This window comes from Rhinoraja longicauda, chromosome 4 (assembly GCF_053455715.1).
Source record: "Rhinoraja longicauda isolate Sanriku21f chromosome 4, sRhiLon1.1, whole genome shotgun sequence".
In the NCBI taxonomy this organism is placed as follows: domain Eukaryota; kingdom Metazoa; phylum Chordata; class Chondrichthyes; order Rajiformes; family Arhynchobatidae; genus Rhinoraja; species Rhinoraja longicauda.
The window spans coordinates 29,950,737-29,976,745 of NC_135956.1; the positions used below are offsets into that span (position 1 = coordinate 29,950,737).

The 26,009-nt window shown below is 41.6% G+C and overlaps 1 protein-coding gene across 1 annotated transcript in view; it reads left to right on the forward strand.

The window, feature by feature from the left end:
- chd7 (chromodomain helicase DNA binding protein 7) overlaps window positions 1-26,009 on the forward strand; it is a 191,466-nt gene that overhangs the window by 110,635 nt on the left and 54,822 nt on the right. The window contains exons 10-16 of the mRNA XM_078397437.1: window positions 3,529-3,615; window positions 10,335-10,472; window positions 13,888-14,009; window positions 16,631-16,874; window positions 20,678-20,854; window positions 21,023-21,166; window positions 23,297-23,552. Coding sequence (XP_078253563.1) covers window positions 3,529-3,615; window positions 10,335-10,472; window positions 13,888-14,009; window positions 16,631-16,874; window positions 20,678-20,854; window positions 21,023-21,166; window positions 23,297-23,552 — 1,168 coding nt within the window. The remainder of the gene's footprint in view (window positions 1-3,528; window positions 3,616-10,334; window positions 10,473-13,887; window positions 14,010-16,630; window positions 16,875-20,677; window positions 20,855-21,022; window positions 21,167-23,296; window positions 23,553-26,009) is intronic.

Genomic DNA, 26,009 nt, shown 5'->3' on the forward strand with positions numbered 1-26,009 from the left:
TTAGTCGAGAGCATTGGCCAGTTATACTGCAGGTCAGCTCTTTCCTTCCCTTCCAATGCTTTGCAGCACAAAATTGGGGAATAACACAGAGGTCAGATTTTGTTACATCTAAAGTATTGCTTTGCCACTGGATTTGGTCCAGGGTAGAGCATGGCATCCTGAGTTGTGGGGTCAGCTGCATTTCACATCCATTAGCTTTATGCCAAAGATGGTGTGCACTACATACCCTTTATTGAAGGGGGAACTGCAGGTATGTGTATTTTCTTTATTTTACTTAACGTTAATGCATATAAATATTTTGGCTCTTAAAGGGGGTTATATATTTATTTATTTATTAAATTTATAGCATCATTTAAATCCTTGTGAACAGTTTAAAATGTTTCAGATCTATTAAATGTCCAACATGAGTTGTCAAATGAACATTAGAATGGTGGTGGGTCTCAGAATTTGTCATTGAGGCTTGGTCAATACTTCATTTTCCGGGATCCTGGCAGTGTGGCAAGGCTAACATTACCATCTCCTATTACCTTTGAGAAGGCAGCGCTTCTGGTAAGGTAGAGCTCAGAGGGCCATCGGAACACAGCTACCAGACTTGGAGGGCATCTACAACACACGATGCCTCAGAAAAGCCACCAGCATCCACAAAGACTCTTCACACCCCTGCAACAGTCTGTTCGAACTCCTTCCATCGGGCAGACGATACAAGGCCTTCTATGCCCGCACCTCCAGACTCAGGAACAGCTTCATCCCCAGGGCCATAGCTGCTATGAACCGGTCCTGCTGAGCCGGATGGCCACAACGCATAGATCAACTTGCACTTTACCCTGTCCAAAACTGTTACAACTGTTCGTTTCGTTGGGTTGCTGCTGTCTAAATTACCTAAATTATTGCATCGTATGGGAGGCGCATTCCCAATCTCGTTGTACCCCTGGGTACAATGACAATAAAGATATATTGCATTGTATTGTATTGTATTGTACTCCTGCATCTCTGTTGGGAGTTCCAGGATTTAAACCTGGTGAGGATAAAGGAGTGGCAATATACTTCCAGGTCAGGATGCTGTGTAACATGGGAAACCTATGGGAATCTATTCCCATGTACCACCTGCTTTTGTCCACCTTGATGGTAGAGGTGGTATTTTGGAAGATGCTGTTGGACTTGTCCATGCTAATAACTGCAGTGCACACGGTGCTGGTGAAGGGGTTAAATAGTTTAGAGGGTGGATAAGGTGTCAATTAAACAGGTTGGCTTTGTCCTGGATAGTAAAAAAAAAAGACACAGTGCTGGATTAATTCAGTGGGTCAGTCAGTTTTTCTGGAGAACATGGATAGGTGATGTTTTGGGTCGGGATCTTTCTTCAGACTGACTGTGGTGGTGGGGAGAAATCTAGAAGTGAGGTTGGGGCAGGACAAAGCCTGGCAAGTGACCTGGAAACTAAGCTGGCAGCCATGTGGTATTGGATAATGTTGAACTTCCAAGGAATTGTTGGAACTGCATTCATCCAAACAAAATGGAGAACATTTTGGACTTAAAAGATACAGCGCGGAAACAGGCCCCTCGTCCCACCGAGTCCGTGCTGACCAGCGATCACCCCACACACTAGCACTATCCTGCCCACTAGGGACAATTTTCCTTTTTTTTTTTTAACCGAAGCCAATTAACCCACAAACCTGTACGTCTTTGGAGTGTGGGAGGAAAACGTGACACCCGGAGAAAATTCACATGGTCGTGGGAAGAACGTACAAACTCTGTACAGACAGCACCCGTGGTCAGGATCAAACATGTGTTTCTAGTGCTGTGAGGCAGCAATTTTACTACTTTTAGCTACTTAATTGTCCACCACCATTTAAAACGATGAAAATCAGAAAATCTGCAGTGGCGCCAGCAAAAAGAGAAATGCTGGAAAACACTCCGCAGATCAGGCTGCAGCTGTGGCGAGGGAAACAGATTTAACATTCATCGGAGACGTTGGGAGAGGAAAAAAAGGGGGTGGTGGAAAATTAAATCAATTTATCAATTTAGTTTATTGTCATTTGTACAGTGAAAAGCTTTTGTTGCGTGCTAACTAAATTGCTAATGAACTAAACTGATTAATTAGAGTGTGATGGAGGACTAAAATGGCAGGCACCAGAAATCTCAGGGTCATCCTTGCTTTTATTTTAGATTTCCAGTGTCTGCTGTTTATTTAATTTATATTTACCTCAAAGACTGTTAACTTATTAACGGAAACAGTTGCAAGCACTCAGCTGGTCAGGCAGCATCTGTGTAAAGAGAACCAGTTTAAGATCAGGTGCATTGTCAGAACTTGAGTGGTGGTTTTAAGTTGCCCAGAAAGCAGGAGGAAGGAATAGAACAAAGGGAATATCTGGAAAGGAGAGAACCGGTCAAATGCGTTAAGGAGCAGTTGGAGAGTGATTATGCTTATCTGTCTATTAGGTACTGCTAATTCCAGGACTCTGGGAATGTGGGCCAACAGGTCAGGCTGTACTAATGGAGAGGGGACAAATTGACAAAAGATAAGGTGCTGTTCCTTAAGCTTGCATGGAGTTTTGTAATGGTGTGGAGGCCATAAACAGGTCACAGTGCGATGTACAATTAAAGTGGTAGGCAACAGGAGGCTCTTGGTCATTCCTGTGGACTTAACATAAATATTCTGCAAATCAATCTCTCATCTGCATATGTTTTCCCCAACATAAAGGAGACCACATTTTAAACACTAAAATAAAGAGAATCTGCAGCATTTATGTATATATTTATTTTTATTTTTATTTTACATACACGTATATACATAACTATTAATTTATATACAGCATAGGTGACAGCTAGATTGAACACTCCAAAGACGTACAGGTATGTAGGTTAATTGGCTGGGTAAATGTAAAAAAAAAAAAGATTAAAAAAATTGTCCCTAGTGGGTGTAGGATAGTGTTAATGTACGGGGATCGTTGGGCGGCACGGACTTGGTGGGCCGAAAAGGCCTGTTTCCGGCTGTATATGATATGATATGATATGATATATGATATGATATGAACATGGTTCAGCCAATTAGATTCCATGGTAACTGTTTTATCAACATAGTTGCTATCTTTGCCAAAGTTTGTAATATACGTGCCTGAAGAGTACATTTTATCATTGTGTAATTGAACAGGCAGTATGCATATTTCTAAAAACTCTACAAATATGGTAGTTCAGTTCTTTACAGTAATAAATCATTAACTAGAGCATCTTTTAAATATAACTGATATGACACTGATTTCTAATGGGTTCAACCTTTTTAGAGTTAATTGTATAATTTCTCAAATATTGCACATTCGTTGATTATTTCACACCATGTAATATTTTAAAACACTTGGAAGATTTTACGTAGTAATGAAGTGTTGTGGTAAACAAATCTGGAAGAATGACTCATCTCATGGTTTGTGATAATGCTGAATTTTAGTTGTGTTCAAATTCTTGGAAACTAATGTGCATTGCAAAATGAGAACAAATCTATTATTTATTTTACACCACCCCTTTCTGTTTTTACAGATTGAAGACGAGCCTTTCAATCCAGATTATGTGGAAGTAGACCGGATACTTGATATCTCGCATAGCATTGATAAAGATAGTGGAGAAGTAAGTGAGAAATTTACTGACTTTTGTGAAGGTTATTTTGCAAGCAATCTGGAATTAAAAGTACACCTATTATTTAAACTTCACGTGCATTTCTTTGTCTTCAGTGAATTTATGGGTACGGTTTGGTTAGTTTCATTGAAGTGATAATAGCCCTAGAAAATGAAACAATTTTATCTTACTGTACTGAAGTATCAAGGGCTATTATTTTCTCACTTTTTTTCCCATTGCGGTTGACCAGTGACCAATTTTGACCAACCTTTCATTTCCCCCTGAAATTGAATACTGTGCATAAATTCATAATTTTTCCATGGTTCCTAGCCAAGCAGATTTAGAATTCCTGGATGATTTACATGAGAATTTACTCTAAGATCCTATTTAGGAAGTGTAGATTAATTTATTTTTGAATTCTATGTTAATTTCTTGATAATATAAGCCCTATACCATTCTCTCGGCTCAAGCACAAGCATTATTCCAACATAGTACACTTACTCAGTTTATTACTTGTATGTACAGCAACTTATGCCTCTCATTATGTTCAAACATGGCATTGCTGGACTTTATTTATATCTATGTTGGTTTAAAGAGATCATTATTGTTAAAGGAACATTGCATCAATGAAGTAGTGTATAATATTTTGGCATTTGTGACCCCAGACCGATAACAAAGTGGTTGACTCCCAATAGTCCTTCGAAATGCTATTCAGTTCAGGAGAAGTCAGAGGTTTCGGGCATATTTCTCTATACAGCAATATCCACATCCTATAAATGAGCAAAGAGCATGACAATCTTTTGCTTGGTCATTTGTGCCATGTTCAAATGACTTAATCTGGACGAGTGCATACTTTTAATGTTCATTTTTTTAATATATACTTTTAATAATTTGGGTAAAATGTAGTTAACATTGTAAGTAAATTTGCAGATGATACCCAATCGGTGGTATAGTGAGGAGGGATATCTAGGCTTACAACAAGATCTAGATCCTTTGGGGAAGTGGTTCAAGGAATAGCAAATGAAATTTAACTCTTAAGTGTGATGTGTTGCATGTCAAACCAGGGTAGGACTTGCACAATAAATGGTAGAGCCCTACAAGGTGTTGCAGAGCAGGAAGATCTGGGAGTACTGCTGCATGCTTCCCTGAAAGTAGTGAATCGGCTGGATAAAGTGGAGGAAAGTGTTAGCACCAGTGCGATTGTAGTCCATGATAGCTGTGACACCATGGTCTCTGCAACTCTCTCATTAACACGTGATCGACCTCAAAGAGTTAGCAACAGCAGCTAGCGTACCAAAGAATGAGATAACAACATGTGGAAGTCACAGCATTGAATCAATAAGTGAACACAACAACAGCAACTTAAAATGGATGGATCTCACACCCCACAATTCCACACCCAACTGATGAAAGCTGGTGTATTGCCACATCCAGTCGCAAATGATGGTGGATTGTTAAAACAGCTTGCGGGCTGAGGAAATTAAGATCTCTCCAATCCTAAACACAGAAAACAAGCAAAAATGCATCAAAAATCAGGTTTTAAGCATTCGTAGCCAAATCCAACTAGAGTTGCCAAGCAAATTATCTTTTGCCTCGTCATGAAGTCCTCAAAATAATAGGTGGTCCTTATCCACTTATTTTGTCCTCATGATGGCATGCAATGACTGAGAGCATTGAATGCTGCAAATACATCGGAGCCAGACAACCCTCTGGCTGTGGTGCTGAAAACGTTTGCACAATATCTAACTGCCTCTTCAACTCCAACACTATCCTGAGAAACACGTTACTGGGTAGTCAATGTCCAAGCTGAACCATTTACAGATACCTCATCAATGACATTCTCTTCATACCGATGAAGAATTTGGAAATGCCCGATATTCAATTCCATTCACAATCCTTAACTCCATGTAACAAACGCAGACAATAATCAGGCCTGCGGCAAATATTTGGACTGTACAACTGTTAGGCAATGGCTATTTATTGCTTTCAGAAAGGAACTGAACAAATATACGAAAGAAAAATGCATGGCTGCTGCTAGAGTTGAAAAATAGGATATAATATAGAGGCCCCAGGTTATGTTAGACTGTACTTATGGAATCTGACTTTGCAAATTTCCTTATATTGAAATAAATTTTCAAGACGGTAATGGTGAATCGTGACATACATTAGCAACTGCATACAACATGTTCCATTATTTTAATCAGAATTAGTGTTAGAGGAATCTTCAATTAAATGAAAGAATAAAAGGAAATGTTTGTGGAGTGATATATGGATAGTTCTAAAAAAAGGATCAGGTTACGGACAGTACTCAGGAATGGAACTCTTAAGTAACCTGGAGACTGCCTGTAGATTACTCTCAGATTGACAGTTGACATTAGATTGAGATGTTGGAGCTACCTGGGCTGAAAGGGCATCTTCCATCTTGTCACATTTCTGTGGTTATAAATATTAAAGATGCATATGACATTTATCTGTATACCATATCATTCTTTTATGAAAATCATTATTGAGACGACAGCTTTACTGAACATTGATAAATTCTAATTGTTTAATACTTTCAAAATAGTAGCAAAGTGCCACAATATTAAACTAGCCAACACTTTGATGAGTGCGATTTGTAAAACATCAATCTGAGGCTTGTATGTTTTGGCCAGAATGATGCTATTAATAGACTTTGGGTTCTGGCTTAAGAACGTTGTTCCCAGAGACCATGAGTATGAGGTCAAATAATAAATTATAGATGCTGAAAATCTAACTAGTTAAAAATGGGAGTATTGGAGAAATGTGTAAATGGCTTATGCTACACCTAGAGGATTGCAGTTTCAGAAATTAAATGGAAACGCACACAAGTAATGGCTCGGATCATGATAATGGCTAGATTGTGGTTCTGTTGAGAACTACCACATATATATATATGTGTGTGTGTGGCAGCCGATAGTTTTACAGTATAGAGAAACAGGCGTCCCAGTCCCATCCCTCTGTCTATGCATTTATACTAATCCCATTTACCTGTGTTTAATTCTGTATCTACCCACTGATGTCTCTTAAATATTGTTACTGGTCTTGCCTCCAAAACCTCTGCTGGCAACTTATGCCAGATAGCACTACTTTATAAGGAAAAATATACCCTTCAGAGCATTTGTAAATAATCATTTTCTCACCTTTGCTATGCTCCCCAATGTTAAACATCGCTGCAAGGGGAAACTGACATTGGGTATCTACCCCTCATAATTCTACATGGATTTCATTCTGCAATCTCCTTTGCTCAATGAAGAGCTGTCCCAACCTATCCAATTTCTCCTCATAATTAAAGACCTTGAATTCAGGCAACTTCCGAATGAATCTTCCCTGTACCCGTTAGCTTAATCACATTCTTCCTATTGTATGGTGATCAGAACTGTGCGCACTATTCCTGGTGGTCTGACCAATATTTTGTACAATTGTGACATGATGTCTCAATTCTTACACTTGGAGATTTTGCCGATGAAGGCAAGCATTTCGTAAGCCTTCTTCACTACCCTCTGTACTTGTACTAGCATTATTGTATTAGCATGTACCCTAAGGTGTCTGTCTGTTCAGCAACACTCCCTCAGACTCCACCATCCACTGTATATCCTGCCTTGATTTAATCTTCGAAAATGCACTTGTCTGAGTGAAACGCGATCTACCATTCTCTTGCCCACTTTCTCAATTGATCCAGACTTTTGTCCCTGCAGCAGTACAAAACATGTTGGAGGTTAATGGAAGCACAAGCGACCCTTTGCCTGGGTTATGCCAAGTCTGTGAATGCTCCATAAGACAAGTGGTTGGTTCCTTGGCCTTACCATAGCTATATCTTTAGTTGCGTGTGGTTCACAAACTTCATTTCTTTAAAAAGTTTGGTTTCAATATTTCACTGCACTACATACTTTAGTGTTGCATCAATTTCAGCTGTTTGTGTTCCATATTATGAAAAACATTTTTGAAAAGTAAAATAGGGATGCCATGGCTCTGCTGGGGGCAGGATCTCGGGAAGCAGCATCTAAGGCTGCCATGATTGGCATCAAAGCCTTTGCTTGTAGGACAGCTGTTGGACAGAGTCCTCAATTTTTGGAACTAATCCAGAAGAAGGGTTGGTATTGCTCCAGATATGCTAGGCTGAACATGAAAGGCACGCCAGGCAGATGAAGCAAGATCTGGCCCAATATTTACAGACTGCTTTTTGGATGAGGATGAACCAATTGCCAGATTAAGTGCTTTCACTGTGGTGATCAGCACTTCTGATGGATACCACAGAGATAAATTTTGGTTCTTTACTTCACACGCTTTCACTCTTTTAGAAAGGAGACGAGGAGGAACTTCTTTAGTCAGAGGGTAGTTAATTTGTGGAACACATTGCCACAGAGGGTTGTGGAGGCCAAGTTGGTGAATATTTTTAAGGCAGAGGTTGAAAATTTCTTGATTAGAACGGGTGTCAATGGTTATGGGGAGAAGGCAGGAAAATGGGATTAGGAGGCAGAGATCAGCCATGGTGGAGTAGACTCGATGGGCCGTGAACTTTCATCCAAAGCTTTTCTTTAGTTTCTGTCAAGTTGTAGGTAACTGATTGATAGTGATCTTAAACCAAGGAAATTTTACCCCTGCCGCCAAATGGGTGCAATCCTGATCAAAACCCAAGTGCTGGAGTGACAGAACGGGTTAGGTAGCATCTGTGGAGGGAATCGATAGGCAACATTAGGGACCAATCTTTGTGTGGGCCAACTCCATTACCCCGTATCAATTCTACCAACATCCAGGGCTATTTAACATTCAAAGGAAAGGAGCCATTTCCATGCTGCCCTCCTTGCTTCAATACTGGATATCCAGTAGATATTTTCTTTCTTAGTTGCCCATTTTTTCCACTAGTTTAAAACTGGCAAGGAATGCAAGTCAAAAATATAGGTGACAGTTATTTAGGTATTATCTTTTTACTGTTTTTGGAGGTAATTGACCATAATAGAAGATAGACACAAAAAACTGGAGTAACTCAGCGGGACAGGCAGCATCTCTGGAGAGAAGGCATGGGTGACTTTTCGGCTTGAGATCCTCCTTCAGACTGGTTAGGGATAAGGGAAACGAGAGATATATCATATCATATCATATATATACAGCCGGAAACAGGCCTTTTCGTCCCTCCAAGTCCGTGCCGCCCAGTGATCCCCGTACATTAACACTATCCTACACCCACTAGGGACAATTTTTTTTACATTTACCCAGCCAATTAACCTACATACCTGTACGTCTTTGGAGTGCGGGAGGAAACCGAAGATCTCGGAGTAAACCCACGCAGGTCACGGGGAGAACGTACAAACTCCTTACAGTGCAGCACCCGTAGTCAGGATCGAACCTGAGTCTCCGGCGCTGCATTCGCTGTAAAGCAGCAACTCTACCGCTGCGCTACCGTGCCGCCATATAGATGGTGATGTGGAGAGATAAAGAACAATGAATGAACAAAATGCAAAAAAATTAACGATGATAAAGGGAACTGCCCATTGTAAGCTGTTTGTAGGGTGAAATTGAGAAGCTAGTTCGACGGGTGGGGAAGAGAGAGAGAGGGAATGCCAGGTCTACCTGAAGTGAGTGAAATCAATATTCATACTACTGGGCTGTAAGCTGTCCAAGCGAAATATGAGATGCTGTTCCTCCAATTTGCGTTTAGCTTATGACAATGGAGGAGATCAAAGACAGAAAGGTCTGTGTAGGAATGGGAAGGAGAATTAAAGTGTCCAGCAACTGGAAGATCAGGTTGGTTCACACGGGCTGAGCGAAACGATCGCCCAGTCTCCCCGATGTATAAGAGTCCACATCTTGAACAACGGATACAGTAGATGAGGTTGGAGGAGGAGCAAGTGAACCTTTGCTTAACCTGAAAGGACTGTCGGGGTCCCTGGACAGAGTCAAGGGAGGAGGTATAGCGACAGGTGTTGCATCTTCTGCGGTTGCAAGGGAAGGTACCTGGGGAGGGGGTGGGAAGGGATGAGTTAACCAGGGAGTTGTGAATGGAACTGTCTCTGCGGAAGGCGGAAAGGGGTGGAGATTGGAAAATGTGGCTAGTGCTGGGATCCCGTTGGAGGTGGTGGAAATTTTGAAGGATTATATGTTTGCGACAGCTAATGGGGTGGAAGGTAAGCACTAGGAGGATTCTGTCTCTGTTGCTACAGAGAGAGCAAAGGCGGAGCTGCAGGGTACCGGGGAGACACGAGTGAGGGCCTCATCTATGTTGGGAGAGGGGAACCCCATTCCCTAAAGAATGAGAACATCTCGGATGTTCTAGTATGGAGAACCTCATCTTGGGCGCAGATACGGCGTAGACGGAGGAATTGGGAGTAAGGGATAGAGTCTTTGCAGGAAGCAGGGTGGGAAGAAGTGTCGTCGAGATAGTTGTGCGAGTCATAATAGAAATTGATTCCACAAAGAACCAGCAAAATGCACAATCTTTTTTTAATTTTAAAATGGAAAATGAAAATCTTGATTAAATAGTATATATTTAAAAACTTTTTGTTTTCGAGTTCTGAGACAATTAAGTTCTGTTTTCTTGAACTACAATGAATTTATTTGCAATTTTCTGCCAAAAATGTGTTTCCTTCTCTTTATTGTGAGTTTCAAAATAATCTAATAGTTTAGCATTCGAGTTTTAAAATATTGACAGATTAAATGTATGCAATCAAGATTATTAATTCCAAATAGATTAATTGTGTTGGTCTTCAAAACAGCCAATCACCCATTATCTGGTGAAATGGTGTTCTCTTCCATACGAAGAAAGCACCTGGGAACTGAAACTAGAAACAGACCAAGGCAAGCTTGAAGAATTTCACCAGCTACAGGCCATAAAACCAAGAACAGAGCAAACGGTAAGATCAAAAATATGTGTTTCATGCTGTTAAAATCTGATAACTAGATTAGTGGCTAATGGGGAGCATGTATAAAGGTGAGCATAATGCAAAAGGGCATTGAAATTGGTAAGAGTTATAATCAGTCATTGGGACCGTAAGCTAGTCATCTTTATCATTAAACCTATATTCATAACAAAAATTGAATTTATTCAATGCTTACGAGCGAGCTAAGCAGGGTTAAAACATGTTTGTAAAAGGTAGATAATGCCGAAAGAGTTTAATTGTAATATTTTGAAATAGTTAAATGGTGTTTACTAAAGAAGAATTATCAGAATGTATTTGATATGTGCCAGGTAAGATTCTTGTAACAATAATTAATGCACAGGGAAAATTGTATACCGTATGGATTGGAAAATTTTGATACATTTATTTAGGTAGATTCTATGCAGTGACTTCCATTTGCATTGGGAATCTTATTTAATACTAGACCAAGTGGACCCATTGGGGCCCATTCCTCGTAGAGGGGCGACAGGTAAGGGGAGAGGGTGTGAGTCAGTGAGCCCTGGACCCAAAGCCTCTCCTGTTTTGTAGCACCCTGAAACCCCCCCCACTCAATCCCGCTTATCCCCCCCCTCTCTCCCCACTGACCCACTACATTCCCCCTAACCACCCCCACTTGCCCCTCCCCCACTTGCCCCACCCACACTTGCCCCGCCCGCACACCCCACCCCCACGTGCCCCTCAGCCACTTGCCCCCCCCCCAACTTGCCCCTCAGCCACTTGCCCCCCCCACCTTACCCCTACCCCCACTCCCCCTACCCCCACTCCCCCTAGCCCTGCCTCAACCCCCACCCTTCCCTTCTCCCCATCCCTACCCCCACTCTCCCTGGCCGCACCCCACTCTCTCCCCAACCCCCACCCTTCCCTTCTCCCCACCCTGCCCTCCTCCCCACCTCCACTCAACCTGCCTGCATCCCACTCTCCCCCACCCCCTCTTTTCCATCCTCACCTCTTCCCCCACCCCACCCTGCCCTCCTCCCCACCCTGCCCTCCTCCCCACCCTGCCCTCCTCCTCACCCCCACTCTCCCTCCACCCCCACTCTCCCTCCACCCCCACTCTCCCTCCACCCCCACTCTCCCTCCACCCCCACTCTCCCCCCAACCCCCACTCTCCCCCCACCCCCACTCTCCCCCCGCTCCCACTCTCCCTCCACCCCCACTCTCCCTCCACCCCCACTCTCCCCCCCGCCCCCACTCTCCCTCCACCCCCACTCTCCCTCCACCCCCACTCTCCCTCCACCCCCACTCTCCCCCCAACCCCCACTCTCCCCCACCCCCACTCTCCCTCCACCCCCACTCTCCCTCCACCCCCACTCTCCCTCCACCCCCACTCTCCCTCCACCCCCACTCTCCCCCACCCCCACTCTCCCCCCACCCCCACTCTCCCCCCACCCCCACTCTCCCCCCACCCCCACTCTCCCCCCACCCCCACTCTCCCCCCAGCCCCCACTCTCCCCCAGCCCCCACTCTCCCCCAGCCCCCTCTCCCCCCAGCCCCCACTCTCTCCCCAGCCCCCACTCTCCCCCCAGCCCCCACTCTCCCCCCAGCCCCACTCTCCCCCCAGCCCCACTCTCCCCCCAGCCCCCACTCTCCCCCCAGCCCCCACTCTCCCCCCAGCCCCCACTCTCCCCCCAGCCCCCACTCCCCCCAGCCCCCACTCTCCCCCCAGCCCCCACTCTCCCCCCAGCCCCCACTCTCCCCCCAGCCCCCACTCTCCCCCCAGCCCCCACTCTCCCCCCAGCCCCCACTCTCCCCCCAGCCCCCACTCTCCCCCCAGCCCCCACTCTCCCCCCAACCCCCACTCTCCCCCCAACCCCCACTCTCCCCCCAACCCCCACTCTCCCCCCAACCCCCACTCCCCCCAACCCCCACTCCCCCCAACCCCCACTCTCCCCCCAACCCCCACTCTCCCCCCAACCCCCACTCTCCCCCCAACCCCCACTCTCTCCCCCCCAACCCCCACTCTCCCCCCCCCCAACCCCCACTCTCCCCCCCCCAACCCCCACGCTCCCCCCCCAACCCCCACTCTCTGCCCCCACCCACTCTCCCCTCGGGGTGCTGGGCCCGTGCGGGAGGGGAGACTCAAGGACACCGTGGGTTGAAGGGAAGGATGAGTGGACCATCAGTCCGACCATCTCCCTCCTGCTCGGGAGTTTCCCCCGGGTGTGAGAGAGTGGGGGAGAAGCGAGAGGAGAGGGGAGCCCCTGATTGCGGGCGGACGGCTCCACTAATGGCGTCTATCTTGTTTGCAAGTGAGGAGAGAGGCCGTACATGCCCTATGGTGACGTCATACACACAGCACTTTGAAAAAATGTGTTTAGAAATGAAAGTTTTAAACTTTAAAATCTCTAACTTAAAAAATATAAGACCAATTTAAATAAAACTTGTTATAAACAGTCGCTCATGTCTCACTGTCGCACGGGTCCCATTGTGACGTCACACGCTGAAGACCTTCAAGAAATCAGTTAGAATGAAATATTTTAACTTTAAAACCTCTCTAACGTAAAAAATATAAGACCAATTTAAATAAAACTTGTTAGAAACAGTCGCTGCGAGAGTGGTGATTAAGGTGGCGCAAAAAACTCCAGTGAAGACCAACTGCTCAACTTCTGGTTGGGAAACATCTTGCCACTGCATGCATTTGCGAATTCCTCACTAGAATAGACAACGGGGCAGCCTCTGAGTAAGACTGAAGTCCAGAGGTCTATGCACACTCACCCCCACCCTACCATTCTATTATCCAATGTACAGTCCCTAGAGAATAAAGCTGAGGACTAAGGCAAGGCTGCTTTATTAAAGAGAGATGAGGGAATGCTGTGTGCTCTGTTTCACAGAGACATGGCTCACCCCCCACGGGTGGAACAGTCTGGTAAAATGCAACTGGGGTGCAATATAAAGTAATCCCATACAACTGCAACTTACAACTCCTATAACAGAAAATAACAGAAAACAGAAAATGCCTCAGGAAATAACTTTTGGAACTACTGAATCTTAACTGTTGTTTTCTTGCAGACTGTCAGGTTCCAAATAACAGAATGAATTTTGAAAAGAAATCACTTGCCTGTAAAATTCCTATCCCATGACAGCAAAAAGGAATTGACGTGACATAATACAAATCTCTTTTGCGGCGGTTGCAGAAAGAAAAAAGAAAGTAAATCTGAAATTGCAGAAATATTTTGAGGCTTTAGCAAATTTTGAGAAAGATATCAGGAAGCCAGAGAGAACCAGAGGCAATGGATCTATATTTCGAAAATTAAGCAATTTGTTGAGAAGATGATTAGAGAATTGTATATGTTGATGAAAAAGAGCTGAGTTTGGTAATATTTCATATTGGATAAATATATCTTTGCTAACATTGATTTATATTTGAAAGGAACGGCCACTTCCAGAATTTTGGACCAAGTTGGAGCATTCGAGAGCGTATAGAAATGGCAATCAACTCAGGGACTATCAACTGGAGGGCGTAAACTGGCTACTCTTCAATTGGTACAACAGGTGGGATATTCTGATTTCCAAATAGTTTGAGTAAAAGATGGAGCTATTTCATGGAAATGTGTAAAATTATTTTTTTGGTGCAAGTTTTAGATCAGATTTCACAACAGTGACCTCTGTGCCCATCTCTCGTACAGCAGTAGATTTGTTGTATCATGAAAAACTGATTTCTATAACTGCTACCTGGATTAGACTCTTACAGTGCTCTCCATCATGTTTGGGACAAAGACCCATCATTTATTTATTTGCCTCTACTCCACAATTTGAGATTTGTAATAGAAAAAAAATCACATGTGGTTAAAGTGCACATTGTCCAATTTTATTAAAGGGTATTTTTATACATTTTGGTTTCTCCATGTAGAAATTACAGCTGTGTTCATACATAGTCCTCTGCCCCCTCCCCAATTTCAGGGCACCACAATGTTTGGGACACATGGCTTCACAGGTGTTTGTAATTGCTCAGGTATGTTTAAATGCCTCCTTAATGCAGGCAGAAGAGAGCTCTCAGCACCCAGTCTTTCCTCCAGTCTTTCCATCATCTTTGGAAACTTTTCTCGCTGTTTATCAACATGAGGACCAAAGTTGTGCCAATGAAAGTCAAAGAAGCCATTATGAGACTGAGAAACAAGAATAAAACCGTTAAAGACATCAGCCAAACCTTAGGCCTGAACATCATTAAGAAGAGAGCACTGGAGCTTACTAATCACAAAGGGATTGGCAGTCCAAGGAAGACATCTACAGCTGATGACAGAAGAATTCTCTCTCTAATAAAGAAAAATCCCTAACACCTGTCCGACAGATCAGAAACACTCTTCAGGAGTCAGGTGTGGAGTTGTCACGACCACTGTCCGCAGAAGACTTCATGAACAGAAATACAGCGGCTACAGCAAGATGCAAACCACTGGTTAGCTGCAAAAATAGGATGGCCAGGTTACAGTTTGCCAAGAACTTAAAAGAGCAAACACAATTCTGGAGAAAGGCCTTGTGGACAGATGAGATGAAGATTAACTTATATCAGAGTGATGGCAAGAGCAAAGTATGGAAGAGAGAAGGAACTGCCCAAGATCCAAAGCATACCACCTCATCTGTGAAACACGTTGGTGGGGATGTTATGGCCTGGGCATGTATGGCTGCTGAAGGTACTGGCTCACTTATTTTCATTGATAACACATCTGCTAATGGTAATAGCATAATGAATTCTGAAATGTACAGTCACATCCTATCTGCTCAAGTTCAAACAAATGCCTCAAAACTCATTGGCCAGCGGTTCATTCTACAGCAAGACAATGATCCCAAACATACAGCTAAAGCCACAAAGGAGTTTTTCAAAGCTAAAAATTGGTCAATTCTTGAGTGGCCAAGTCAATCATCCGATCTGAACCCAATTGAACATGCCTTTTATATGCTGAAGAGAAAACTGAAGGGGACTAGCCCCAAAAACAAACATAATTTAAAGATGGCTGCAATACAGGCCTGGCAGAGCATCACCAGAGGAGACACCCAGTAACTGGTGATGTCCATGAATCGCAGACTTCAAGCAATCATTGCATGCAAAGGATATGCAACAAAATACTAAACATGACTACTTTAATTTACATGACATTGCTGTGTCCCAAACATTATGGTGCCCTGAAATGAGAGGACTATGTATAAACACTGCTGTAATTTCTACATGGTGAAACCAAAATGTATAAAAATGGCCTTTATTAAAATCTGCCAAAGTGCACTTTCACCACATGTGATTTTTTTCTATTACAGATCTCAAATTGTGGAGTACAGAGGCAAATAAATGATGTGTCTTTGTCCTAACATGGAGGGCACTGTATTTTGTAGTTCAAAAACAAAAAGCTGTCAGACATGTTGATTCCAGTATCAGGGCAGAAGGTTAGACGCATTTATAAAGCATTCAATTATTTTTAGAAAAAAAGTCCCAGGACTCAAAATGTGGTGAGAGAGGGGACCATAAACTCAGAATATAATAATATTATCTTTCCATGAAAGAGTAATATTCAAATTACTTGGCAGTTAAAAGCTTTCAGTCATCCAGGGTTAAACCCCCCTCTACCCCTCCCTTTTTGTTTTAATTGAATTGGAATGAAACACTTGTTGTATCAAATATGCAAGTGCAATTAAAAGCAGAAATCCACATTTATGAAAATAGAATAGTAGACTACATGTTGGAAGGGCATCGATATGAACAGAGTTTTGTACCATTTAAAATTCCTTGCAGGCCTTGCACTTTTTATCTGGACTTTCTCTGTAATGGTCATGCAATAACACCTGATCCTGCACTGTGGTATTTTTTATCTTTGCACTACCTGTTGGTCTTGTGTAAGGATTGCACTCCTGGAGATTGATTTGGTTGGATAGTACAGTTTTTCACTGTATCATGGTAGACGTGACAATATGCCAAGACTGAAAGTTTAGTTTAAGTATAATAAATATAATGCCTTTGATAATATAAAGTTTAGCTTCTGTCTAGAAAAATGAAAATAAGTGTTGGGAAATTGGGTATTAGCATTGCATTGTAGTACAATATTGAAAGGCATTTTAAACTTCTATCTTGTGCGAGGTAGATGCTATAAGATTATTTTTATATCCACATAATAATTTCTTTTTTTCAGCCAAAACTGCATTTTGGCAGATGAGATGGGATTAGGCAAGACTATCCAGTCTATTACATTTCTATATGATATGTATTTGAAGGGAATTCATGGCCCCTTCCTGATTATTGCACCCCTTTCCACAATCACCAATTGGGAGAGGGAGTTCCGCACTTGGATAGCAATGAATGTGGCAGTGTACCATGGCAGCCAGGCTAGTCGCCAAATGATTCAGGCATATGAGATGTATTTCCGGGATGCTGAGGTAAGGAAGACAGTTTAAGAAAATTTTCAGTATGTTTACCTTTCTATCTGAAGTAAATAGTTAAATTGCAATGGAATTTTAGGGCATAATTACTTTAAATGATGATTTTGTAATATTCTCGTCTATTGGAAATATTTACATACGTTCATTGAATTTGGTTTCTAATACGTTCTAATTTCTATTAAATTGATTTTATGTATTAGTAAACTTAAATTATAATTGTACCTCACTTGCTAGTTCCAGACAAACTGGTGTTAACAAAAAAGGAATGTTACTGCTGAATTTTACTGGCGTCAATTACCCTTGTCAGCATGTTTAATTTTTTGCTTTGTGTTTCCTGATATCAGTCCTGAAGTTTATAGTTGTGCCCTTTCCCCAAGAGCCGTGACTTAATTTACAACTTTCAATATTTAATGATTTATCTTGCTTTTGCTTTTAACCTCCGCTGTTCATAGTTTTATAAATATTTTTTGCAGAGATTACTTGTAGGTCACATGACATTATTTTATCGAAAACTTTTTTTACTTGGAATATTTATTTGTTCTTGCATGTTACAAGTATATTTTACTAAAGTAGGCATTAATTGAGAAGGCATATTTCGCTTATAAGTCTGCAAGTCCTCAAATTTACTTTTGCCTTTATTCCACATCCATGGATTTGTGCGTGTATTTATAGTTGTGAAATTTTTAGGTCCATCCACCAATTGGAATACATAAATTACATTGTATTTGTTAAACTTCTGCAAAGGCATTTTAAAAAGCAGGTTTTGCATGTGATTGGTTTGAGACGTATTAATGCATTTAAGAATTGGAGCATTCCACTTGTGCATTGGAATTTTTTAATACTTATCACTGTGAACAAAGTTAACAGTTTATAGATGAAAGTGGTTTCTATTTCTGTACTGAGTTGCCCATGAAGCCTTGCCAAGTCGGCATTAGTGCAGTTACTAGGAGCATCATGCTTAGATTCAATTGTACTAACTTCTTATTTGAATTCCAATGCTAATGATTAATGTACATTTTCTTCCAATTGGTAGTTGAGTACTAATTATTGCGGTAGGTTTATGGATTATGGGAAATAAGTTAAGATTGTATATTCTCTTTTCATAACATTTTTGTCCTCTGTTTTTGCACTATTGAATTTGAACCCAGAGATGAAAGGCTAAAGATGAGTTCACTGTGAGCATGTATATTAAAGTTTTACATCGCTGGGGAACATAATTGTTTCATTCGTAGTAATGAAAGATGTAAATATGCCCAGAAAAAGTAAAGGAATTTCAAATTTTAAGCAATTGAATTTCATGAAGCTGACTGCAGTCTATTAACTTATTGTGGGTACTATCATGTGATGGAGCAGAATTTGGCCATTCAGCCCATTAAATCTACTCCGCCATTCAATCATGGCTGATCTATCTCTCCCTCCCAACCCCATTCTCCTGCCTTCTCCCCAGAACCTCTGACACCTGTGCTAATCAAGAATCTATCTATCTCTGCCTTACATATATCCACTGACTGCTCCACAGCCTTCTGTTGCAAAGAATTCCACAGATTCACCACCCTCTGCCTAAAGAAACTCCTCCTCATGTCCTTCCTTTAATTCTGAGGCAATGACCTCTAATCCTAGACTCTCCTACTAGTGGAAACGTCCACTCTATCCAAGCCTTTAACTATTCTTCAATGAGGTTCCCCCTCATTCTTCTAAACTTCAGCGAGTACAAGCCCAGTGCCGTCAAACGCTCATCAAATATTAACCTACTCATTCCTGTGATCATTCTTGTAAACCTCCTCTGGACCCTCTCCAGAGCCAGCGCACCCTTCCTCAGATATGATGCCCGAAACTGGTCACAATATTCCAAATGTAGCCTGACCAACGTCTTATAGAGCCTCAGCATTACATCCCTGTTTTTTTATACAAATGATAGAAAGTAAGTTTTCAGGTGTATGGAATTTTGAGAGCATTGCTTATTTAAAATAGTCAACTGTAGCCCTCTGGGGAAAGAAGATTTGGATTTAAATGGGAAGTAGTTGTGTTGCAGACACAAACCTTTGCATGGTCAGATAGCCTGAATTATTTCTTTCAGTTCTGGGTACCAATTATTAAAAGTAATAATTGCTGTGCAAATTTACTAGAATGATATCGGGGCTTACATTAAATCAAATGGGCAGTTTAAATAAACATTCCTGAGTGTAGAGGTTTTGGAGTGATGGGGAATATGCTCAGTTGTTTAAACTAGTGAAATTATAAAATAGGAAAAATACAAAAACTTATTTTGGTTGGAGGAATTAAAAATGAATAAATCTGGCCAATGCAAGAAGAGAGCACTTCACTCAATTGAAATATAACCCCTCTCCCCAAAAGCTCGCAGATACTTGGAAGGTTGGAGCTTTCAAGATTATAAATATTTTTTGGCCTTCTGTCTTACATTCTACAATGCAATTGTCTCAATGAAGAACACATGCAAGGGGATGCAGAATAGCTGTGATCTAATTGAATGGCTTTTTCCTTCCTAATTTTATGCTGGAGGACACTCAATAATTGGAACAGTGAACATCTGTCTATTTGATTTAATTTTTATATTTCTTATAGTAATATATTTGGCAATTTGTAAATTAAAATAATTGAAACTGAAGATACCTGATATCTGACATAAAGCAGAAAACGTTGGAAGAGTTAACTATTTCTCTCTCCCAAAAATGCTATCCGACTTGCTGAGTGTTTCAAGCATTTTGCCTGCCAGAATGTCAGTCCCCTTCCAATTAAGGTGCAACCCATCAGGTCATCCCTACCCCACAAGAGAACTCGGTGATCTAGAAATCTAAATCCCTGCCCCCTGCACCAACTCCTCAGCCACACATTCAGATCCCCTATCTCCCTGTTCCTACCCTCAGTAGCAGGAGGTACTGGAAGCGACCCAGAGATAACCACCTTAGAAGTTCTGCTTTTCAGCCTCCTACCTAGTTCTCTATACTCACATCGCAGAACCTCCTTCTTCTTACCCATGTCATTTGTGCTTACATGCGCAACTACTTCCGGCTGTTCACCTTCCTTCACAAGGATGTTCTTAAGTCGGTCTGAGACATCTTGGACCTTGGCATCGGGGAGGCAACACACCTTCCTCGAGTCTCACCTGTCGCCACAGAATCTCCTGTCTGCACCTCTGACAATGGAGTCACCCACCACTGCCTGCCGAACCTCAGTCAATTAATGATCTAATATCCTTGGATGAAGCGAGGTTAGCCAGAATTATTGAGGAAAATATGTAGATTCAACTCTTCATTTCGAATTAATTATTATATTCATATTTATAATTGATGCTTATCATAAACAGCCTACAGACTTTACACCCCTCTCTCACCCCCCCCCAAAAAAAACCCTTGTCATTGGTGATATTGTATATGGGACTGGCAATAACTGCTAGTTAATGTGGATTAAAATAGCATTTAAAATATTGTTATCACATGTTGAAGAACATTTGAGTTGCTGCTGTGATTACTTTTTGCACAAGCATCACCAGAAAATATTTATCTAATTTCTGCATGATTGGGCTTTTTATTTATATCTGGCCTTAAAGCATTCATGGTGGATAATTATGCATGCATCAATTTGGGATGGTTGACACACTTAATAAAATAGCACGGTTAAGTAAGATCTGTTTTGCCCCCAATGTCTTTAATGAATAATGGATGAATAATAACCTAATTGTGTGTTCATTTGCTCAAAATGTATTAAGTTAATAATTTTAAGCCGTTTTATATTAGTGTTCAATTTGGAAACTAAATTAATTGAAGATTTCCTGTCTTAAGGGCCGGATAATTCAGGGAGCATACAAGTTCCATGCCATCATCACAACATTTGAAATGATTTTAACGGATTGTCCGGAACTGCGCAGTATTAAATGGCGCTGTGTGATAATTGACGAAGCCCACAGACTAAAGAACAGAAACTGCAAACTTTTGGAAGGGCTAAAGCTAATGGATCTGGTCAGTATGTATTTTGCAATAATGAATTGCGTGTTGTTAATGAATTATGATATCTAGCTTATGATGTTTGATGTTTATTAGACATCACATTTATAACCACAGTACAGTTTGGATTTCCAGTTATTTAACAAATGATCTTTATATGTAATTGTTTTTCTTTTGCTGCAGGAACACAAGGTACTGCTAACGGGGACACCATTACAGAACACTGTAGAAGAACTTTTCAGTTTGCTGAATTTTTTGGAGCCCTCTCGATTCCCATCAGAGACCAACTTCCTGCTAGAATTTGGTGATCTGAAAACTGAGGAGCAGGTATACGATTCTTTCAGTTATAAAGTGAACTTTCAAATTTGACCTCTAGAAAGGTCAATTATAGTATATTCATTATTGCAAAGCACAGAAATAGACCCTCGAGCCCAACATGTCAATGCTGACCAAGTTTTAGAACTGAGCTGGTACCATTTGCCTGCATTTGACCCATATCCCTGTAAACCTTTCCTATGCATGTACCTGTCTTAATGTCTTTCATACCCTGTATTAGTACTTGCCTCAACAGCTTCCTGGGGCATTTTGCCCTTTTACATATTGCCGTCTGGGTGAAGAAATTGCTCCTCTGGTATCTTTTCTATCATTTCCCTCTCAGGGAATTCTTGACAATTCCTCTCTGAGGGCAAAAGACTGATCATTTAACTTGTCTATGCATTTAATGATTTTGTATACTCCAGTGTCATTTCTTAGCCTCCTATATTCCAAGGAAAAATGATTCCACTTATCCAGCCTTTCCTTATAACTCAAATCCTAGAATTCTGGTCATACAGAACATAGAAAAGTACAGCACAGGAAAAGCTGCTTTGACCCACAGTGTCTGTGTGGAACATGATGCCACTCTCTGTATGTGTTGCTACTTTCAGGGAGTTATGAAAATGGACTTTAAGATCCCTCCGTAATCAGTGCTGTTAAGGATCTTGCCATTAATTGTACATTTTGTCTCAAAATACAACACTTCAAACTTTCTTGGATTAAACACCATCTCCCATTTCTGTAGTTGATCTATATCCTGCTGCATACTTTGACAGCCTTCCTCACAATCAGCAAACCCCAGCAGTCTTGGTGTCATCTGCAAACTTGCTAACCAACCCGTCTACATTACGTCCAAGTCACTCGTATGTATCTCAAACAAAGGAGGTCCCAGCAAAGATCTCTGCGGAACTCCACTAATTGCAGACCACCAGCCTCAATATAGTCCTTTCACCCCACAACCCTCTGTTTTCTATCAGTAAGCTAATTATTAATTCATACAACCAAATCACTATTAATCTTGTGCATCTTAATATTCTTGATTAGCCTCCCATGGAGGATTTTATCAAATGCCTTGCTAAAGTCCATGTAGACAACATCCAACAAGATCGATCAACCTTGTCACCTCCTCAAAAAACTTAATTAAGTTAGAAAGACGTGACCGACCATGTACATGCTGGCTATTCCTAATTAGCCCATTCGTTTCCAAATACAAGTAAGAGTTTCAAAGAATACTCTCTCTTTCAAGAGAGAGTTAGATTTAGCTCTTGGGGCTAATGGAATCAAGGGATATGGGGGAAAAGCAGGAACGGGGTACTGATTTTGGATGTTCAGCCATGATCATATTGAATGGTGGTGCTGGCTCGAAGGGCCGAATGGCATACTCCTGCATCCATTTTCTATTTTTCTAAGAATTTCATTCTTCCGCTTCCATACAAATGACAATAAAACACTCTTGACTCTTAAGTCAATTCTATCCCAAAGAATCCTCTCCCAAAGAATCCTCTCCAATAGCTTCCCCACCATTGACGTGAGACTCATTATTCTGTAATTCACTGGATTTGCTATAATTTGCTTCCCTTCTTAATCAAAGGAATATTAGCTACTCTCCAGTTCTACAGGACCTCGTCTGTGGCAAGAGAAGATCCAAAAATCCTCTTTTGCCTTTCACAATAACCTGGGATGGAATCCTTCATGTCCTGTGGATTTATCCATCTTTATGCTCTTTAATAGCCCCAATACCACCTTCTTAATCTCAAACTAGCCTTGTATATTCATATTTTCCACATTGTCCTTCTCCAGATGCATCGTACTAGTTTAGTACCTTGACTACATCCCCTGACTCCAAGCACAAATTCCTTCCTTTATCCTTGAGAAGTCCTACCTTCTTCCTAGTTATCCTTGTGTTTTTAAATGTAGGTATGAAAATATTTGGGATTTTCTTTAATCCGACTTGCCAAGGCCATTTCATAGACCCTTGTGGCCTTTCTAATCGTCTTCTTGATTTCTTTCTTCATTGCTTTATATTTCATCCTGATGAATCTTTTCTGCACCCTTCCAGATTAATGACATCCTGTTTCTCGTCATGTTTTTCCCCCAGTGTCTATTAAGTGGTATTCTGCTTTTTCTAAATAACTATGACAGGTACAAAAACTTCAGGCTATTCTGAAACCAATGATGTTAAGACGCTTGAAGGAAGATGTGGAGAAAAATCTGGCTCCAAAGGAAGAAACGATCATTGAAGTGGAACTGACAAATATTCAAAAGAAATATTACCGAGCTATTTTGGAGAGAAACTTTGCCTTCCTCTCAAAAGGAGCTGGTCAAACCAATGTGCCCAACCTTCTGAATACCATGATGGAACTGAGAAAATGCTGTAATCATCCATACCTAATTAATGGTAAGTTCGATTTTACTGGTGGCAGGTTTATTCTGGTAGAGTAACCGGTTAAATTCACACATCAAATAGGGTAAAAATTTAATCTAGCTTCCAATTATTTGGAAATTCTGATGTCTCCGTACTAGTCTGGAGTATGAGCCGGAGGTGTAGGGTGAGTGAGATGCATGACTGTAACCACAGCAGGGTCTTGAAATACTTGTAAACTTCTCGCTCTCTTTGAACTCAATGGAAAATGTATTATACTACTGTGTAGAATATTTATAAAAATAGAATGAAATAAGTGTTTGGGTTTTGATCAGAGTTGCATCCAGAAGTATGGAAAATCAAGTCCAGCACCATCAAAGTTCTAGGGGTGCCTGATTATTAGAAATGTATTGTATCAGATACATAGTCGTAGACCATCAAAGCTTGCCCGTTAGTTCAACTCTCCCATGCTAAGTAAGATATCCGTATCCACTAGCCCCATTTGCTTTTGTTAGATCCATATACCTCTAAACCTTTTTTATCCACATATCAACCCAAATGTCTTTTAAATTTTGTCATTGTGTTTGCCTCAACCATTTCCTCTGACAGCGTGTTCCCCTGACAGGGGATAAATGGGTCCCTTTCGGAATGGCAGGCAGTGACCAGTGGGGTACCGCAAGGTTCGGTGCTGGGACCCCAGCTATTTACGATATACATTAATGACTTAGATGAAGGGATTAAAAGTACCATTAGCAAATTTGTAGATGATACTAAGCTGGGGGGTAGTGTGAATTGTGAGGAAGATGCAATAAGGCTGCAGGGTGACTTGGACAGGTTGCGTGAGTGGGCGGATACATGGCAGATGCAGTTTAATGTAGATAAGTGTGAGGTTATTCACTTTGGAAGTAAGAATAGAAAGGCAGATTATTATCTGAATGGTGTCAAGTTAGGAAGAGGGGATGTTCAACGAGATCTGGGTGTCCTAGTGCATCAGTCACTGAAAGGAAGCATGCAGGTACAGCAGGCAATGAAGAAAGCCAATGGAATGTTGGCCTTCATAACAAGAGGAGTTGAGTATAGGAGCAAAGAGGTCCTTCTACAGTTGTACCGGGCCCTGGTGAGACCGCACCTGGAGTACTGTGTGCAGTTTTGGTCACCAAATTTGAGGAAGGATATTCTTGCTATTGAGGGCGTGCAGCGTAGGTTCACTAGGTTAATTCCCGGAATGGCGGGACTGTCGTATGTTGAAAGGCTGGAGCAATTAGGCTTGTATACACTGGAATTTAGAAGGATGAGGGGGGATCTTATTGAAACATATAAGATAATTAGGGGATTGGACACATTAGAGGCAGGAAACATGTTCCCAATGTTGGGGGAGTCCAGAACAAGGGGCCACAGTTTAAGAATAAGGGGTAGGCCATTTAGAACGGAGATGAGGAAGAACTTTTTCAGTCAGAGAGTGGTGAAGGTGTGGAATTCTCTGCCTCAGAAGGCAGTGGAGGCTAGTTCGTTGGATGCTTTCAAGAGAGAGCTGGATAGAGCTCTTAAGGATAGCGGAGTGAGGGGGTATGGGGAGAAGGCAGGAACGGGGTACTGACTGAGAGTGATCAGCCATGATCGCATTGAATGACGGTGCTGGCTCGAAGGGCTGAATGGCCTACTCCTGCACCTATTGTCTATTGTCTATTTACGTACCACCCTCTATGTGAAATAGTTGCGCCTCCAGTGCTTATAAAATCTTTCCTCTATTGCCTTAAACCTATGGTCTCTTGATTACCCAACCGTGGGAATAAAGTACATTGATTCCAACTATGTCACTCATGATTTTATACTCTTAGATCACCTTTTAGTCTGATAGAGAGGAATAAAGTTCCAACCTCCCTATAACAGTCCCTTGAGTCTGCTCGATGATCTCTGAAATTAAAATGTGTTCTCTGTTACTTGGAGCCTATTTCTTTAATGTGTAGCAATTTAAATTCATTTTACGACATGGGTTTATACTAATGTAATCTTTCCAATAAAATCAAAAGCTAATTCAAGAGATGATTTTGCCAATTTAAGAGGAAACTGTATTCAACCTTTGAGTGAGCTAAACTCTTGCCTAGTTTGCAGGCTGATTCTCTGGGTGTGTGGATAAGAATTGTGTAGCAGAGAAAAGCATAATAAAAGGGTCTTCAGAAATAGTGCGTGCATATTCTTGTTATATCTTATTTTTCCACTGGCATTATGAACATTAAGGTGGAAATAAGTGCATTCTTTGAGCACCATTTATATTCATAGGGCTTTTCAAAGCACTCCAGAACTAAGGAATTTTGAAGTTCACAGCCAATTTTGAGGTGCATTCCAATATTAATCAGGCAGCACATTGGTGCAACGGTAGAGTTTTTGCCTTGGTGCCAGAGACCCAGGTTCAATCCTGACTGGGTGTTGTCTGTTCAGATTGTACGTTTTCACTGTGACTGGGTTTTCTCTGGGTGCTCTGATTTCCTCCCA